The sequence below is a fragment of the Centroberyx affinis genome, unplaced genomic scaffold (assembly GCF_046629955.1).
Source record: "Centroberyx affinis isolate AG114_WGS23_722 - 3 ecotype Tasmania unplaced genomic scaffold, CSIRO-AGI_Caff_v1 ptg001955l_1, whole genome shotgun sequence".
Lineage (NCBI taxonomy): Eukaryota > Metazoa > Chordata > Actinopteri > Beryciformes > Berycidae > Centroberyx > Centroberyx affinis.
In genome coordinates this window covers 87,707-108,011 of record NW_027280312.1, presented here as the reverse complement: position 1 = coordinate 108,011, position 20,305 = coordinate 87,707, and the positions used below count along the sequence as shown (strand labels likewise).

At 40.2% G+C, this 20,305-nt stretch overlaps 3 protein-coding genes across 3 annotated transcripts; 2 read left to right on the top strand and 1 right to left on the bottom strand.

Annotated features, from left to right (window-relative positions):
- Position 1: 1 nt before the first annotated feature.
- LOC139653741 (uncharacterized) lies at positions 2-2,953 on the bottom strand. Its single transcript, XM_071530692.1, has 4 exons — positions 2,829-2,953; positions 2,127-2,483; positions 1,444-1,550; positions 2-1,049 (listed from the first exon to the last, which is right to left on the bottom strand). Exons 1-4 carry the CDS (start codon positions 2,875-2,877, stop codon positions 837-839), a joined length of 726 nt encoding a protein of 241 aa, XP_071386793.1. The 5' UTR covers positions 2,878-2,953; the 3' UTR covers positions 2-836.
- Positions 2,954-4,388: 1,435 nt separating this feature from the next.
- LOC139653738 (zona pellucida sperm-binding protein 3-like) lies at positions 4,389-6,667 on the top strand. Its single transcript, XM_071530684.1, has 9 exons — positions 4,389-4,778; positions 4,860-4,975; positions 5,054-5,157; positions 5,235-5,412; positions 5,497-5,614; positions 5,699-5,781; positions 5,879-6,048; positions 6,138-6,296; positions 6,504-6,667. Exons 1-9 carry the CDS (start codon positions 4,389-4,391, stop codon positions 6,665-6,667), a joined length of 1,482 nt encoding a protein of 493 aa, XP_071386785.1.
- Positions 6,668-8,680: 2,013 nt separating this feature from the next.
- On the top strand, positions 8,681-12,182 carry LOC139653748 (zona pellucida sperm-binding protein 3-like). Its single transcript, XM_071530708.1, has 8 exons — positions 8,681-9,073; positions 9,197-9,312; positions 9,416-9,519; positions 9,602-9,779; positions 10,441-10,558; positions 10,643-10,728; positions 11,893-11,990; positions 12,088-12,182. The coding sequence occupies exons 1-8, from the start codon at positions 8,681-8,683 to the stop codon at positions 12,180-12,182; spliced, it is 1,188 nt and encodes a 395-aa protein (XP_071386809.1).
- The last annotated feature ends 8,123 nt before the right edge of the window (positions 12,183-20,305 follow it).

Genomic DNA, 20,305 nt, shown 5'->3' with positions numbered 1-20,305 from the left:
TGAGACAAATTCAATTCAAAACCTTTATTTAAGCCTTGAGAATCATTGAGGTTTCCCTCATTTGCACTGATGTCGAGATACAAGTTAAAAAGAAGATAAGCAGAGTGTAACGAATCAAAAGAGAACAATAATCAGTTAAAACAGTTGCACACTGTAGTGAAGTGGTTTGTGATCATATTCTTCAATTGTCCAAAGTTAGAGAGCATGTCGATCTTGAGGATGTGTTGAAGATAATTCCATGTGTTCGGTGCACAAAAACTAAAGGCAGATTTTCCAAGTTCAGAATAAACTTGCGGGGCTTGAAGCATAAGACAGTTATTAGAGCGAGTTTGGTAGGGTCCTGTGGTCCAATCCAGCATAGAGTGGTAAATATCCAATAAGGGCTTTATAGATGAATAAATACAAGTGTTTATCACGCATCATAGTAATCTCCAGTAATGAATCTGAGGGCAGAATGATAAACTGAGTCTAGGGGCTTGAGAGTGGAAGCAGCAGCATGTCTATAGATTATATCATAATCTGAGACTCTATACTCTTTCTACTAATCAAAGGGAAGCTGGATCTGTATCTGTACAAAAAAAAGATTTTTAATATGATATTTAAATGTAAATTCTTCATGAAGCCAAATGCCTAGATATTTATACTCTGTGACTCTCAATCTTGCTTCCATTCAAAGTGGATAGGAGTAGACTGTTAAAGTCAATACAAAGCTGACAGAGCTGTGTGTAGTCTGCATCTGCTCTCTCACACAGAAATAAGTATAATTATCGCTGATGTCACTTCCTCTAGGTGCTCACTGCTGTGACCCCGCCGTAAGTTTGATGCCAGAAGTCCCGTCAGATCCTCGGGCCGATCTGCCTGGGACAGGCGTAGTAGTTTTCCTGTGTTTGCCTGATGTTGGGGTTGGCGTACACAGGGAAGTTGGCTTCCTCCAGGTGTGAAGGGGCCTCGTGGTTATTTTGGGGGGTTCCGGTGCTCTGCTGCTTCCTGTCCATTTCCTCATAGATAGGAGCAGTAGGTTGTGGTTTGTGATGGTGCTTTGTCTTCACCTGCAGCATACATGGTGCAAATGTGCATCATGGGTATTTTTAGAAGTGATTTTGTGTTCTGCATTTCACGCTTGATAGCCTGTTAACATCCCACTATACTTGACATTTACTGTTTATGCCTTTATGCTAGAAGCCTTAGTTGCAGTATGTTAAGGACTCACAATTTCAACTGTTGATGGCATGGTGATTGTGTATAATATTTGCACAGCACCTCTTTTAAATGATAAACAGCTATAATGGACAAGAAACAAACTAAACATAAACAATTAAGTATAATAAAGGAAAGACTTGCACTGCTGGCTCTGTTAACACCATTGAATAATGTGCATATATAAGCATTAAATATACATGTTTGATATGTTGGTGATATTTTGGCTAAAGTGTTAATACTCACACATATGTCTATGCCCAGCCAGCTGAGTATTAGGAGAAGAAGCCCCATTGCAGTGAAGATGGCACAGAGCAGGGGGGGGTATGTGGGAGAGCAGCGGCACGGCCTCCCTGCACCACACACGCACACACACGCGCACACACACACCAACACACACATGCAAAAACGGTCACACTCTGAAGCATTCATGTGCGTTCCTACTTTAACAGCGTTTCAGTCAACAGAGGTACTTGGTTTGAACTGCAGTAGTTTCTAAGTCTCTATGAACCAGTAATCCCTTAAAATAGACTTGCATTTAAATCAATTCACCACTTAATTCATGCAATATCCAATTAAAATGAATTAAGGGAGTTATTAATGGAGGAGACACCATCAAAACCACCTTAACCACCCCTTAATTTTTGACCCCTTTTGAATTTAATGTAAAATTCAGTTTCCATTCATAACTCATACCCTGTAAACCATGCACCAAAGGCATGAAAAGTCCCTTAATTACTAGTGTCTCTATGAATCAACCCATGAATAAATCCCTTAAAAACCCATGATACTAACCTTACTTTTTTAAAGCTGTTATTTTTAATGGATAGCATCCACTAGTTGATGTTTATGTAATGGAGAAATGAAGGACATTTCAGGTATAAAATTAAGGGGTTTGGTTTGGTGCTGTAAGGCGTCTCACCACCTACCTGCCCCCTCCACCAGCAGAAAGACTTGTCGGTCAGCGAGGACGCTGTGGTGGGACTTGTTGTCCGCTCTGTAGGTGAGCTCCCAGACATAGACCCCCGTGTCTGCATACTGTAAGTGGGACACGGTCAGGTTGACCCGCTGAGAGTCCAGTCCTCCGGAGACCTCCAGACGGCCCCGGTGCTCGAGGTCGACCCGGAGCTCGCCGCCCTCTGCCACGGACAGCAGGGTGAGCTGGCTGTGGGTGCTGCGGTGGTACAGGTGGAGGCCCGTCAGGGTGCCGCCGGCCTGCTGAGGGGAACAAGACAGCTCCAGTGACTGGCTCTCTGTCCGCCGAATAAAGATCACCTCTGCATGGGCTGGAGGGAAAGAATCAACATCAGACTGGATAAATACACATGATGACTTTCTCTTTAACTCGGCAAAACCAAACAAGCAAACTCTCCTAATTGTCTCCCAGTAAATACAAAAATACAAACAACGCATACACTGTATATTTGATTATTTGATATTTTGATTTAGATAAGAGCTGCTGTGTTCAATAAATGTCAAGATCCTCAGGTTATGAAATCAGCCAAATATTCATGATCATGAACATCACTTATTTACCATTACTACTGTTACTTTCATCAGTTTACAATACAAATATGTATATAAACAGTTTTATAATGCAGTGGAAAACTAAATAGAAAATCCACTCTTACCCACAATGAGCTGAATGAAAACGAGTATGCATGCCAAGCTTGTCTTCATGGCCTTTTCAGCTATTCATACAAGTACTAAGATATACTGAAGGCTAAATCATTACGCACCCACTCCTACCCCTCCTACACTCTCTTATGAGACTGTGTAGTCTGTGAACAGTCTCTATATGTATTGTTCCCCATCTCAGCAGGAAGACGGCTTCAAAGTCACAACTGACACCGAAAGGTGGGTGGATGGTCCTGTGCACAATGAGATTGTAGCTATAACTCTTTTTTTCCGTGAACTGGAAACTCAGAATAAGGATAAAGCCTCAGGTAAATACTGTATGTGTAAAACTCAACTTTTAGGCACAATGCTTAAAGATTTTGCACCAGTATTTACAACTAATATAAATAAAGTGTCACAGCACCAAAATACTTAAAATCTGTGTTTAGTTGCCACGTTCTGTCAGCACTTGTATCGCTTGTAAGTGTTTTCAAGTGACACAAGAATCTAGAATATCACTTTCATTTAATATTAGTTGAATAACTCTTGTGTGTACAAGAGCTACCTGAAAGCACACAGAGAGGGAGACAAGAGGACTCTCACTTAACAACTCTGCACACTGAGGGAAGTACGGACTGGGGCTTGACAGTCATTTTGGTATGGAAAATTAAAATAATGCTTCATGTGTTTTGCACTGTGGGAGGGGCCAGCAAGAGTGAATCAATCCAGGATTACATGCTTTATGCTCACGATACAATTGTTCACAAATTACCTCATGTGTGAGACTATGCTGTCATAGTGAGAGTATCTTTTAGTTTCTGGACGGCTTAGTGAGCAGGAAGAACGTCTCTCAACTGGGAGGCCAAGGTTCAAGCCGCTATGACAGCAACACCTACCAGCTGCAGGGCCGCTGTGCACTCTGACCTCCAAGCAAGAGGAAAATTCACCCTTAAGAGAACAATAAAAAAAGCAACTGCATTTAGGTTATATATTCTTTTATGTTAACTGTGTAGCAGTAGTCTACTTTTGCATGCTCTCTTTATGTTTTCACTGCATGATTGCACATCTGTATTGTTTTTAACCATGTGGCTGTAGCAATTGTTTTTAACACCGGATATACAGTACATTTCCATGTAAGCAGCCAATAAAGTTCAATCTTATCTTAATAAACAAGTATGTGTGGAAAGCTTTTTTTTAAATACTGTGAAAAAAAACATTAAACTGCATATTAGACAGATTTTGTCAACAAAAGATTTCCAGTTTTTACACATAAGACTGAGAAGAGGGCCTGTGTGTGTGTGTGTGTGTGTGTGTGTGTGTGTGTGTGTGTGTGTGTGTGTGTGTGTGTGAGAGAGAGAGAGAGAGAGAGAGAGAGAGAGAGAGAGAGAGAGAGAGAGAGATCAATGTAATTGTGATTTGTAGACAATGGAGTTCAGGTGTGCAGTGCTGCTGCAGTGAGGCTGTGATTGGCTGCATGAGGTCTAAAAGCCTCCACTGGGCAAACAGTTATGCTATCCAGTGGGTCAGAGAAGAGCTTTCGCCTTCTGAAACTGTTTGCTGTTACAGTGAGATCTATGGAGACCTCAGTTAACCTTCTTGTTGGACTCTTTTTGTTAGGAATCTGCATTACGTCGTCTTTTGCTTTTCCCCCTAAACATGACACACAACATGCTTCATTTGAAAGACGTCAGATTACAGGAAGCCAGAACTCCAAAAATGCTCATCATGAGCAACAAAATGCTGCAACTGAGGAACAAGACCGGGTAAATACTGTCAGTGTGATGTGCCATCCAGACTCCATGGAAATTGTTGTCAAAGCTGATATGTTCGAAGTCGGAGCTCCTATTGATGGGGACGAGCTGCGCCTTGGAGTAGAGCATGTTGACTTCTGCAGAGCTACAGCAACTTCACACGATGAGTACAGAATCGTTGTTGGACTGCTGGACTGTGGCACCAAACACTGGGTAACAGTAAATTCCTTGTAATATAGGCACCTTGTGTATGTGATGGAGTCCAGGTTTAAATATCTTTCTTACTATACACAGATGACTGAGGACTCGCTGATCTATACAAATCTCCTTATTTACTCTCCTATGGCCTCTCCAGACGGGGTGATCCGAATGGACGAGGCTGTAATTCCAATTGAGTGTCACTACGGAAGGTCCGTCTGCATCTAACGCATGGCCATCAAGATCCCTGTGCATTAGTTCACTCTAAAATGCTGTTTTATGGTTCCTAGGAAGTACAGTTTGTCCAGTGCTTCACTCACGCCTACCTGGATCCCCTTCACCTCTACCCAAGCTGCAGTGGAAACCTTGGACTTTGGCTTGAGTATCATGACAAGTGGGTTTTGCTCAGACTTGATGTTTGTAACTCCAACTTGCTTATTTCCAATTTAACTTGTTTTGTTTATTGTGCAGGTGACTGGCTGTATGAGAGGAGCTCCAACGTGTTTTATCTTGGTCAACCCATCAACATTGAAGCCTCTGTTAGGGTTGGTCATCACATGGGGCTCCGAGTCTTTGTCAGCAGCTGTGTGGCTACACTCTCCCCAGATAGAGACACTGTTCCCAGATACATCTTCATTGAAAATAATGGGTAAGCAATTGGAACACAAGTCAGCTGCGACCCAATGGTTTAATGCCAGACAGTACTATTCCATGACTCTGAAATGTCCCGTAGGTGCTTGGTTGACTCCCAGCTTCAAGGCTCAAACTCTAAGTTCTTACCGAGGACACAGGACGACAAGCTCCAACTGGTCATCGATGCCTTTAGGTTCCATCAGGAGGACAGGGGAGAGGTGCGGGGTCCATTTTAATTGGCTCATGGTTAAGTCAGAATTAAGACTTATGTGGTTTTCAAACCCACCAATTCCTCTTCACAGCTCTACATCACATGTCACCTCAATGCTGTACCACTCAAAGATGCAGAGTCGCAAGATAAGGCATGCACCTTCATAAATGGAAGGCAAGTTCCCTCGCCCTTAATTTAAATGCACATGAGTTTTCCATTATAACAGTAAATGGGGAGGTATTCATGCTCTGAAACTGGCAATCAATTTTAGATGGCGGTCAGCTGATGGTAATGACTACTTGTGTGGATATTGTCAAAGCCAAAATGAAGTTGGACAAACCCACAGTATGCCTGGTAGCTATGGCACACTTGGTCCTCGTGGTTTTGGCAAGCCTAGAGTACCTGAATCCCTCTGGAGGAGTGGACTAAAGGCTGACAAAGGTATACTGATTTTGTATTTTTTTTTTTTTTTTATATAATTTGTGACATGGACATCTTTATTGATATTATCTGGGGTCTTTGTTTCTTAGTATGGGAACAGGTGGCAAGTGTGGGTCCCATGCTGGTCTTACCTGCCAGGCAGAAAAGTGGGCCTTTACCTGTGGAAGAGCTCCCTCCCCTCCTCTCTAAAATCAGCAGACCAGCACTATATGGCAGCCAGTGGAGAAGTGGAATAAACTTCAAGACCGGTATAAGTTTAACTCTGACAGCACATTTACATATTGAGCATATTGGCTTTGGTTTTAATTGGCATCTCCTTTCAGGCCCCCTTGACTCAGTACATGAAGATGGAGATTTCAGGCAGAAAGGACTTCTTGCTGTGAAAGGTACTTAACTTTCATCAATGCAGTAAATGGCTTGGTAAGTGAGCTCACTGCTAAATGGTGTCTCCTCAGATCTGGAGAAGGGACTGCTCCCTGGCCTGTTGCCTACACCAGAACAGAGACTGGAGGACTTGACCACCAAGATGCCTCTGACCAATGGCTCTCAACAGAATAAAGGAGACCACTCCGACATGGATTTGGGCAAGAGTGGAACAGATTTAAAGGGTAAAAACTGATCATGTGCCATACTGATTTTTAAGACAAAACATTTTCGATGTATAACTTTTTTTTTTCTACCAATTGCAGGTGGGGCCACAGAAGATAAAGATGTGACACCTCTTGCTAATGCAACTCTTGGCATTGCATTCAAATCGATGCCTGCACCTGACATGCTGTCACACAAAGCAGACATTCGCCCCACTGCAGCCCCCAGTGAAGCCCCCCTCTCCACCCCTGTTCAGGTGGATGACAATACTGAGGCGGATGTGACTACATTGTCTAATACAGCGGCTGCAGAATCTGACCTTTCAGATAAAGAGAACCCCAAAAAATAAAATTTAAAACTTTATGCTTGTGGCTTCCTATCTGTTTATAGATTAAACTGAACATTGGACACTATGCAACTTACTGAAGTGTGCCGGATGCTCTGTTAAATGCAAAGTGTATGGAGAATCTCTTGACTTTCAACTTGAAAAGAGCACCTTGCTGGTATGAGCTTTAGCAAAAGGGATGCAAACCCAGACTGAAGTGTATTTTGACATAACGGCACAAGATGACTCATTTATGAGTGGAAGCCAAAACTGTCTTTAGGTAAATAATAACTTGAGCTTTTCATCAGGGTGAGTTTGGTATTAAAAGGCCTTGATCAAGCAATAGTGCCAGGGTTGTTTTATTTTTGTTACAAGAGTCCTGCATGTTTGGAAAACTGACATTTTCCTAGACTCTGGCACCAGTAGTACTTCTACTGGTCTCTCAAAAGGCATCTACACCCTTAAACTACTTTTTCTCAATGTTCTGGAAATGCATGATGCCATTTCCTCTGCTGGAGGAGAGACATCTGAAAGATGATTGTTGCTGGTTCCAAAGATACAAATATAACTTTATTCATAGTCACATAAAACATGATTTCACATGTGTCATATCCACAATCCTGACTGGTGCTGCCAATATTGATTTTGAGTTTGATTTCTTGGCTGAAGATTTTGGTTCGTGTTCAAAATTGTGATGTGGTTAGTGTCTGACCAAGATGCTCAGTTAGGCCATATCACTCTACATGATTATTCTTGACAATACATGACTACAACTACATGAAATATCACATTTCTACACTTTATGTGCAATTCCATAACTTTCCAAGACCTGGAAATCAATCATTTTCCACACTTTTCTAGACCCACATACATTTTCTTGCAGGTTTGTTACAAGGGACACAAAACAGGAAAACCATAATCTTCCATTAGGAAAGGGAGAAATGTCAAACAATTGTAATATTGCAATATAAACTGAAATTGCATCCCTGTTCTAGGGAAACTGTTCTAGACAAACAGAACGCATATTTGTTTAATGTCTAAGAAGTAAATTACATAATTGCCTGTCAGTCAGTCAAACCATGCTTCTCAGATGACATGATTTTGGCATCAATAAGGTAAAATAGGACAACTTTTATAATCTAGTGATTGAAATATAAACCTGTAGGATTTAAGAATTTCTCTGAAGTTGGTGAAAACTTCAGTTTTAGTACATAAGGAACTAAAAAAAAAAGAAAAAAAAAAGGCTCATGACATCTAGATGCCATGAGGTGATCATCAGTTGGGTGCAGAAGCTGTCCCAATTTCTTGCAAATTTTGGGGATTCGCCCATTCAGTGTTGTCTTTCGAGCTTGGACCAATCGTGCTGATGTAGCTCAGTCCGTCCACAGCTTTTTCTAATTCCATCACATCAGAGTTGATGAGTGATTGCAACCAGCTGTCCTCTCCATGTGACTTGATAGGTCTGAAATGGAAAGCATTTGAGCTATTGGGGGGGGTTGTTTTGTTTAGGTGTTGGCCCCTTATATTAAGAGAGATTTTGTGTCTTTTGAATCTGGTTTGTAATTCAGTATCATTTTGATTTCTTAATCTGTCCTTAGTCTTCTTACTTTTGGGGCTGGCTGGATGGACAGGAAGTGTAGGAGGCTTTGTTGTGTATGAAAAACAGTCTCATTTCCAAAATCCTTTTCCTGATGTGCTTATGAAAAAAACAACAGCACAATGGTGAGTGTGGACCACTCAGCCTTTCTGGCACTGCTGTTTTCATCTGCCTTTGGTGTTGCAAACACCATTCGAACTTTGAAAGACGGACCCATGATCGGGCCTGAAGGAAGGGAATATAAATCTGCTGCATTGAGACCTGATGTTACTGCTGAACATGTCAGCGGACCACCGTCCAGTGACGCCTCCACCATCCGTGTGCAATGCACTGACACAACAATGATCATAGTGATAAAGGCTGACCTGTATAATAATGGACGCCATGTGTCTCCTGGACAGCTGTATTTGGGGCAAGCCATGCATTCAGAAAAAAGTCAGTGCCAAGCTGCTGCTGTTAGTGACACCGAATATGTCATTGAAGCTGGATTGCATGACTGCGGCTCAAATCTAACTGTAAGTTGTTGATGTTTGTTAGTGGCATGTTGAGGGATTTAGCTGTGGCCATTTAAGTTGAGTGCTTTTCAGAAAGTTATCAAATTTGTTGTTGTTTTTTAATCTTTTGTATTGAATCTTTAGGTGTCTGATGACTCTGTGGTCTATGCCAACAAGCTGATGTTCTCACCAGCTGACAGTTACCATGGCATTACAAGGTTGACCAATGCTGCAGTTCCTGTTTCCTGCCACTACAAAAGGTATGCAAATTTAGATTTTTACCTTTTTTAAGGAGCAAATACCTTGCTGAATGTTTTATTATGGTTATTGCATAATCACTAACTCAATTACTTACTGGCACAGGACCCACTTTGTGAGCACTAATGCTCAACAGCCAGCCTTGATCCTCTCTACATCTACAAAGTATGCAGCTGAGCATTCTGGTTTCTCTCTAAAGCTGATGACCGGTACGTGTGCACATTTGCTACCTGCAGTCTTTGATGGGTCTTCTTGATAAGAGTGTACAGTGATGTCCATAACTATATGAAGATGACTGGACAAGTGAGCTGGACTCCAATGTCTTCTACCTGGGAGACGTCCTGCACCTTGAGGCTTCCTACAGTGGGTCTGATGCTGTACCCAGACGACTCTTCATCGACAGCTGCGTTGCCACTCTGAAACCTGACGCAACATCAGTCCCCAGATACCGCTTCATTGAAAACCATGGGTATGAGTAGCTCTACACACACACACGAATAATACAAATGTATTTTATTTTAAGTTGCTTTGGACAAAAGTGTCTGCTAAATGACAAGATGTCATGTAAATATTAAGATCTGAATGAAATGCGCAAACATAAATTAGTAATGCAAACAAATGTGGGACAAACAGCATATACTTTGTTTATATGTCTCTTGAACCATGTGTGATAGTCATGTGCACCAGCAACGTTCAGTTGTGCATAAGGTATTTGGCAAACAAGGTTGAGTCTGACTCAGTTACAATACACCACTCTGAATTATCCAAGACCTGACAAATGTCATATGGTTTTTGCATTATGTTGAAATGGTCCTGGCTATGGAGAGGAAATACTCCTTAGTTAGGTTTATCTGATGAACACGTGTAAACAGTTGTTTTTTACTTTTAAATGGTCGCATTGGCCAAAATAAAGAGTTGCACTCTTATATCTCTACGTTGGCAAACAGGCATTATGTCCCCATTCCCTGCTTGAATGCTCACACAGTACACTCAAAGAAAGATAACTGTTAGAAACTGCATGATTTTCAGAGACCTGTTACAACAAAAACAAAATGTGTATTTCAAATGCATGTAGCTGAAATGCCTCCCTTCTCCATGTGTGTGAGAATTTGATCTTTGTAATTTGTCAGGTGCCTCACTGATGCAAAAGAGGAAGGATCAAATGCTCTGTTCCTATCCCAAACAAGGCTTGACGTGCTTCAACTGCAGCTCGATGCATTCTTGTTCCACCAGGATCCAAGGGACTCGGTGAGCCATTCATGAGCATCATTAAGGAAAACGCTGGAAAAAAGTCCTAGGCTGTATAATTACATTTCTCTGGTTCCTTTTTAGGTTTTCATCACATGCCAGCTGAAGGCTACATCTGAAATGTGGAGGAGCAGCCCCATCAGCAAGGCCTGCAATTATATAAATTCAAGGTTGTTTTATTTTACACTGACATTACTTAAATTTTTGTTTTTTGGTGAATATCTAATTTGGTGACTGAGACCATGCAAAGACACGGCTCCCACCATTTATATTTTTTTAATTTTTTAAAATATGCATTTTCAAATTCTGAAAATAGACCTGGTTCAAATTGTAGCGGTAAATAATTAGCATTTTCAAACAGCTAAGTAAGGAAGTAAACAAATGTATTTATATAGCACATTTCATACACAGGGAAACTCACTTATGTGCTTCACATAAAAGCAAAAACTGAACATGGAAAACAGAAATAACATATACATATATACAGTCACACATTGGAAGAAGGAAGGACAACAACTATTCATACGCTAGAGAACAGTTTTGAGTCGCCTTTTAAAAATGTGTATGATGGGGGGCCCAAAAACATCTCAGGTCATCTGGGAGTCTATTCCAGCAACTGGGAGCAAAATGACTGAAAGCAGCTTCACCAGATTTTGATTTTGAGGGTTAGGGTTAGAGAGGCCTAGGTGGCTCAAAACCAATAAGTAACTCAGAAATATATAGCAAGGCCATTTAGTTTATATACCAGAAGCAGAATTTTTAATTAAATCCTATGGCATACAGGAAGCCAATGCAATGACCTTAGACTGGGTGTGTGTCAGAGTGTCAGATGGCTGAGGTTTACCATCAGATCGCCATCAGAACGCCATCAGAACAATGAAATCCATAGTCAGGTATGTTGTTAGTTACTGCAGAGTACTTTCCCATGATTGTCTAAACTTGCAGGTAGATATTTTTATTGTCATATGTGGCCAAGATCAGGTTTTTTCCCACGGCGCGTCATGCAGCCAGGGGAAGAAAGTGGCAAAGTCACGTCACTGGCTGCGTTTACATGGAGCCTTTTAATCAGAATAGTTGCCCAATCAGAATAAAAATGCCTCATATGAACGCCTCAATCGACTGGCTATTCCCAAATTTGACATTGTTTCTCCACAATACTTAAAATGAGAGAATAAGCCATGGCCAACCAGAGAAACCATGGATTACAGGCCTAGTAATCAAATCTATTGGCAAATGGAAAACTACAGTGCATGCTTCTTGCATGTAAGACAAAGTTGAGTAAAGCAAAGCAAGATGGCTTTTGTTACCTGATTTTAATGTGCTTCTCTCTTCAGATGGCAAAATGTGGACGGGAATGATGTGTGCAGGTGTTGTGAACGTGCCTGTTACAAAAGTAACACCAAGACTAACCTGAGACACCTGAGCCCTGAAGGTATGCTCTAGATCATATAGCTAAAGGGTCACAGCATGTAAGCAAGGTCTGTTTTGTTTCATCACTTGTAATGTTGTATAGCTTGTACTTGGATTAGACTGCTATGGTACTAACATTTTGATTAATGTTTCAGAAACCATGGTTTGCGGCATTGTGACTCTTGGCCCTGTGATGATTTTACCTAGAAAGTAGGCTAAACACACAGCACTGTGGACAATAAATAGCCAAGAGTTTGACTAATGTTGTATTTTTCTTGGCATGGTGACATAAAAACAAACATAAGGAAAAAACAGGTTAGAAACTGAATATGATGTTTACACTTTTTGTCATGTACATTTCTTTCAACTATGTTATTCCACAATGATGTTGTACAGCAGTGGATCAATGTTCTAGAAGTCCATAAGGGATTCCCCTAATTTATCTGGTGTACTCAGCAGAGCAACTGACAATCTGAAATGAATCAAAATCAGGTTTCAATCTGAGAAAAAGCAACACCTCAACTCTGGGTCAAGACCGGGTCGTCTACTACATCAAAACGACTCCTGACAGAGTTTGATTAGAACAAAAGTTGGGAGTCTCTGGCAAAATAAGTAGTTTAATTTAACATACATTTATTCAATTATTTTAATGCAAGTTAGCACAATGAGTGAAGGGATAAGATGGTAATTGTCATCTGAAAAATGTTCTCATGACCTGGCACCCCCTTGAGGCAGATTTAGGTCCAGCTCAGAGGTTTGAACAGCATCTTGGACTGTTTTACACGGTTTTACAAAATGTGTGTGTGTGTGTGTGTTGTTGACTTGAATTTAAGGAAAGTCCAAATGATCCCTGTAATAAACTCAGATTAAATTACAGAAGAATGGAATTCACACTAAGTGCTGAGAGATTCACAGTGAATACTGCTTTAATTAAATTATTTAGTTTAGGCTACTGTAGGTATAATACAGTATGTGCTAATGTGTTTTTTTCTGTTATGGCTTTTCCCAAGTGAGAGCCTTTTTCTTTTGTGAATTAGACTAATTTTTAGAGCGAAATACACATTTTAAGTTTCATTAAGAGTGTAACGAATTCTGTCTTCCATCCTATTCTATTTTGGGATGATTCAGATTTGATTACTTTCTGTTAAGTTTCGATTCTCTGTTCAGTTTCTGTTTTCATGTTGGAGTTTCTATTGCTTGCTGTTCTGTTAAGAAAAACAAATGATATTGCTTAACCCATGATGTGACAAGTATAATTTGAGAGCATAAACAACTAATGCATGTTCTGGTGAGATCCTATTTGCTTCATATTGCATAATTAGTTTGTAGATAGCCCAATATTAAGTTGCCAATTGCCACATTTTTAAATGAAATGATCTTTACTGTAGATCCTATGAAAACTAAATTAGGGTCATTGAGATGGAATGAATAGAGAAGCTGTCATGACTCAAGAAGAGACACCTTTTTACCTGGTAAATCACTGAACCAGAGGAATGGGATGAGTGTCATTTTAGTGAACAAGTCAAATCAAGAAGAATGGATTTCACACAGTGCTGAGAAATTCACAGTAAACATGGTTTTAATATGATTATTGAAGTTCAGGGTATTGTAGGTCTAATATGTGCTAATGTGTTTTTTCTGTTGTCTCTTCCTGAGATCCTTTTTCTTTTGTGAATCAGACTACTTTTAAAGCAGTCATTTTCACCTGTTTCTTGGCTAACAGTTATGTTTAGGCAAGTAAAACAACTTTGGTTAGGGTGAGCTTTAGCCAACTAAAACTTTGGTTAAGGTTAGCGTGAAGCTTTGGTCTTGGTTAAATACAGTGGCAGCTGGTGCCATTCCTTCTAACTTCGATTTCTGATATTTTTCTCTTTGCATTTTCAGGTGACGATAAAGCAAAGTTGCTTTTAAAGAAGTAGTGATGATGAGGAAACTAAAGGATGCGGAGTGTCCACATCTGGCCCTCTATTCCATTCACTGAGTCCCGAGCTTTCTGCTGCCTAGTCTGTGACAAGGGATGGAGGAGGGCTGGAGACCTTCTGTCCCTTCGGGTCTCTAGCTTATATTACAATATTGCATAGTTTCTGTCGTCTATCAGTGACACACTGAAGATCAAGAAAACTTCCCATTCAGCTGGAAAATAATGTACTGTAACACTAGATGGTTTATTTCAGGTACAAATATCAAAATGAAATGCATGCAAAACATGAGTCTATGCTTGAGAACATGTCTTCCACCCTATTCTACTTTGGGATGATTCTGATTTGATTGCTTTCTCTTAAGTTCCAATTCTCTGTTTCAGTTTCTCTTTCCTTGATTTGTGTCAGTTTATTGCCTTGTCATACAGTCAAGTTTGTATACGACATTTTAGGTTCTGCCTGCCCTAAAATTTGATATGTCTATGCAACGTTATGTATTCTGTATTGACATGCTTCACCAATTGATTGTATTCAACGAGTGTTTTATTTAACTTTTATTGCAGGTACCCATTTGCCTTGTTACACTGATTTCTTTGGCTTGTTGATTTTGTCTCAAAAGTTCTTGGAAAGTGATTTTATTGCTTAAGTGTCATTGCTAGTGTCATGAAAAATGTCACGAAAAATATTAATCAAAAGCTGTCCTTCATACTTGATAAAAACTGTGTGCCATGAACCTAAAATAAAAATGACTATATTAAAAGGATTTTGCATTTTTGACAATGAAAAATTTTGCTTTGATTTTGCTCAAAATTCCTGCCAAAATAAACAGTGTAATTGACACCCAGTCTTTGAATCTTAAAAATATAAAGTGTGCTGAACCTTGCTACAAACAAAAGGACAATCCAGGCACTCCAAATATAAAAATATAACCACGAGGAAGGAAATATTTAAAAAGCCTTCATTGTAGTGGCTAAATCATTAAACGCCAACATGTTTCGACCACTGTAGGTCTTCTTCAGGGCTTTATGTCCTTTTGTTTGTAGCACTCTTTTTTCCCCGTTTTCCAAGAGCACCCGACACATTTTTTTATCCTAGTTTGACAATATAGAGCAACCAGTCATTTCCTTTTTTTCTAATATTTGTGCTGAACCTTTTTTGCTTTTGTGAAAGGTCACCGGTAGACAAGGAAGGACTGATCAGCAGTGATATATGAAATACTGAAACAGTGCTCCACAAAGTAAGTGTAATAGCCTATTTTGTTGGGTTTGCACACCCATTTAAATAAGGTAATGCTTGTCAATGATTAACAAAGGCAAAGATCACAGTTCAACAAATATGATTGTTGTTCCTCTGTCATTTACTGTCCTTAGAAACATTCAGACAAAAATGGAATGCAGCTCCTCAGAGATGGGTGAGTATTAAATATCAAATAAGTACATGGTATCAGTTACAGGCACAGAAAATAGCCTACAATCTTTTGTCCAGTCAGTCTTGGGACATTGGGACAGTGAGAGTACCTCTGTCTAAGGCCTGTAAAATAAAAGGATAAAAAAAAAAAGCCTACCACTAGTACAACTACTTTGTGTTGTATGTTTCCATGTGCTGCCATCACAAAACACATTTAGTGTGACACATTCTATCAAAAATGTACTTTTATCATACTGTGATGGCAGTGGCGGACTCAGGCTGTTTGAGGCAAAAAAAATAAAAAGGGCACCTACTGCACAACATGGGGCCCCACCAGCGCGCAAAAGGCTATGATGCATCATGTATGATGAAATAGTCTTCATCCTTGATTAAGATTAACATTATGTTATTAGGCAATCCAGATTAAAAGTATAACCACACCACTATGATAAAAACACACAGGGAACTATAAACCTTTAAAATTTTTATTTCACAAACACCTCCGAAGTAAAACACAGTAACTACATCTTAGAAGGTTACTTTACAACTTGAATATAGTCTATTATTGCGAAAAAAAAACTATCATGCCACAGAAAAGCATTAAGTAATAGCCCACTGTAAGAGATTATAGGCTATGCCACAAGGTCACTATAAACTCACCGCTGAGTAGGCTATCACAAGCACACTGTAAGTGCCAAAAAGATTTTTCGTTAGGGATGCAAAATGAAATGGTGAATAAAAAGAATATATGGAAATTGCACTCACATAGGTTATAGTCTATCACCACTAACCATTATCACCTTCAAAATAACAAAAAAGCTATCAACTCCATAATCCCAAAATGTAAACAGTTAGACTTGTAGGCCTACTGTAGTTTAGGGGCTTTGTTTTATTGTATATAGCCTAGAGATAATGCTTTGCCTTAATGCATTTTATCACCCGTCAGTTAGCCTAGTGAATCAAGCCTTTCCTTGAAAATCTACTGGAGTTACTTTTGAATTAATTTTGGTTATTTTGTTGCATTAGACACTATGGTAAAGTTAGTTTTTAAAATGGCCATTCAGCGCAAAAACTAAGCTGAAGAGGGGGATGTAAAAAAAAAAAAAATAAAATAAATACTGCTACTATCATAAGGAGGGGATAGTCAACAGACCACACACTTTTCAGTTACATGAGGGGGTTCGCTCTCTATTTTGAACAAAAAGATTGTAACCTGATGTGAATTACTCAATTTATTAAAACACAAAACAGCAGAACAGCCTCACATTTGCTAGTAACGGCAGTATCAAATGGTATCTAATTTTGGTATTATAATCTTGCCAAGTATTTTTTAAATAAAAGCCCATGAGCAAAACTGGGAAAAATAGCAGTCCAGAGAGGGAACTATTAACATTTGTTTCACAAACACACACACACACAGATGTGATAATGTCAATGAGAAAGCTATGATTTGGGAGCTTAGTAGTCAGGGAAGGGAGATGGTGGGTGGTGGAATCATAGCAGAATTCTTCTTTTGGTCATGTGTTTATAAACTTAAATGGATGGAATAGATGTAAGTTTTTAACAATGGGAATGAGTATTTTAAACTTTATTGTGTCATCGTTGGCAACAATTTACTTTGTCTTTTACTATCAAATACAGTTAACCTAACATAATCTAACCTAACCTAAAGGGTACACTGAAAAATACAAAACAGGGACAGTGCAGATTGTGTTTTCTCACTTGGAAAGGCATCTAAGAGGGCACTGCATGAGTTTTTCATCAGAAAGGCACCTGTAGGGAACCTCAAGTTTATCCCATTGTAAGGGCACCTATATGGCACCACATCACATTTTCTCCACTGGAGGGGCATCCATTAGGAGACTTCCCCACATTCTCACACATGTAGGGACACCCTTTACAGCACTGCATCACATTTTATCCATTGGAGGGGCACTTCTCCATTAGAGGAGCACCTAATTGGGAACTTCATCATGTTTTCTCACCTGTAGGAGTACCCTATACAGCACTGCATCCCATTTTCTCTACTGGAAAGGACACCCTTTGGGACACTGTCCTGTAGGGGCGGCATGGAGGGCACTTCATAACGGCACTCTTTTCCATTGGAAGGGCACCCATAGGGAACGTCAAGTTTAGACCATTGTAAGGGCACCTTATAGGGCACTGCGTCACGTTTTCTCCACTAGAAGGGCACTCATTAAGACATGTTATCGAATTTTCTTGCTCTAGAGGGCACATCATCATCATTTATTGCATGAAGGGGCACCCTAGAGGGCACTCAATCATTTTTTTCCCATGTGAAGGGCAGCCAATGGGGCCCTTCCTCTCATTTTTGCCACTCTAGAGGGCACTTTAGCAACGCTTTTTCAACCATGGGAGCACCAGGGGGGGTAGTCGCCCCCCCTGCTGCCCCCCCCCCACACACACACACACTCCAGAGTCCGCCAGTGTGTGATGGTATTACAATATTAGAAGATATTACACGCTTAGACTGTGATAGCGTTCATTTGGTGTCAGGCTAACAAGCAAATCCTTGCCTTCTCATCATTATGCTCTGCAGTTGCAGGTTCACTGTTACCTTGTGTGGTATAGTAATTTCACAGTTGGACTGATGTTAGTGCAATATATTAAGAAATTTGAAGTTAGTGAAACATATTTATCCTAACACTGTGAAATGTTTTCAGCATGGCCTCATTTTGGAGGAGGGCTGATGAACAAAAAAATAGATCAAGTTTGTCAAGGAATGTGATAATTCATTAGGAGGTAAGCAGGAAGTAGGTTACCAATAGGCAGATGGCCGCTGTATCCTGTCTTCTGTAATGGTTAAGTTTGATTGAACAAATAAAGACAAGCTATGATCAAGCTCTTTATTTGACAAAGTTAAGCAGAGCGGTAAAGCATTAGAACACAATTCAGACTGACACTTTACAAGTGCGCTAGCACTTTATGGGTGTTATGGTGGAAGGGTGGGTAGAGGTTATACATGATTATTGTGAGTGAAACTACGCTGACTTTAAAAAATCCACCTGTTAACACCAAGGTGCTGTGGTAGCACAGTGTTGTTATAACTAGAATTGCTGAACAAAAGTGCATTTAATTCATGCACTTGTAGTTACAAAATCACAAGCTACTTCCTGGTATGTGAATTTCCACGGTCTGCAACAAGGACGCAATTTTTATTTTTTACTTGATGATGGTCAGAGTTGGTGGTCGACTGCTGAAATGGAAGGGGACAAGGAGCAGTACTTGCTTTATTTCAGTAGTAGCCAAAGTTCGAAAGAGGTTTGGTTTTATTTTCTGATATCCATTATTTATTGTTGGGGCCCAGTCTACATCATCCATGTCATACAACGCTCTTGGACAGCCTAAAGAATCAAGTCTGAGCTGACCATAAAGCAAATGAAACAACACAATATTACTTACATAGTTAGGAATATGAATCTATCAAGAGGGTAAATAAAAACGTATTCAGCCACAGGGATTGCAAAACACTGACATGACAATGCTTATGAGCATATCAACAACTAGCAACTGTGATACAACAAAGCATGACACATAATATCCTACTGTTGTGCCCTTGCGGGGAAACAAGACTACAACTAAAAACTTCAACATTACAGAATAAAGGAAAGTATAACACAAACCTCTCACAAAGTGGTCGCTGCATACATGGGCATGTTTAGATTCTGCTCCTCCACAGGCAAGACGTGAGTTTGTCAGCCGTTTCTCCACATGTTTTTTGGAGGTTGTCTGGCATCTTTCCCCCTTGTGCAGAGTTACTTTTGGTACTCGATATAAACTCTTGTTTCTCTCTCGGTTAAATTGGTTCGGAAAAGGAGATTGGTTCGAACAACCATAACCAACGCAAGCATATGACATTTTAATTATGAATATAACTCCACTCCAATCCAACACACACTTGTTGACTCGTTTACCTGACTACCATCAGCTGTTCACGCTACAGAAGCAGAGTCTCGGCACGTGACATCATGTGAAAATAAGGTATTTAGTTTTTAATGCTGGTGGGTACAAAAAAATCAAGAACCAAAACTTAATTCACAGAAACGTTGTGAAGGAATGGAAAAGGAGAACATTGATCTAGAGTGTAATGACAATTTGGCTTCAACAGGAGTATCTCCACCTTTCTGTGAGTACCGGAAATTTGATGAGCACAAACAAAACTTCAGATATGTCAAGCACAACGTGCTACCTCCAGAGACTGGAATTGAAAACATGATTGTTCCATGCCATGAATATAAGTCACTGGAGATCGCACACAAGTTAGACTCAAAAAGGCTTCAAACAAAAGTAGCAAGTGAGGTATTAAGATTTGCATGTGCATGCATGAATATGTGAACCAATGGGACAATTCACTTTGGGATTATGGAGAAAAATCACAGGAAACCACCAGCATGGCGAAATCATAGGGATACCAGTAAAAAATCAGGATGATTTTGTGAACGCATTAGACTACTGACGCCGATGCATCACCGGGTGTCCGGCGAACGGCATTTTCGGCACCGATAGGTACCAGAGCGACCGGGGCTTGGATCAGGAGGATCAATGCGGGCCGTGGGCACGGTGGAGAGGACAGCGGGGGAGAGAGGAGACGGGACGCGCTGGAACGGAGATCAGTATGGATGTATGGACTATTATTCTGTATATTAACAGTCTACAGTGGAGTTAGTTACACCATTGGTCGGCCGTGGCACATGGCACACCCATACACGGTCCAATCATATACTAGGTTTCGACCTAGTCTTGTTTTGATGAGGTTAAGCATACACTGTTACAGTTTTCTGACAGCATATTGATTTTAGGAGGTGACTTTAATTTATTAGTAGATCCTTCCATTGATTCCTCCAACAAAAATATCTCATTACAACTGCCTCCCTCCACCTATATTAAATCCTTTTTGGATGAATTAAACATTGTAGATGCATGGCATTCATTACATCCTTGTACCAGGGATTTTACCTTCTACTCTCCTCACCACCACTCCTTTTCACGA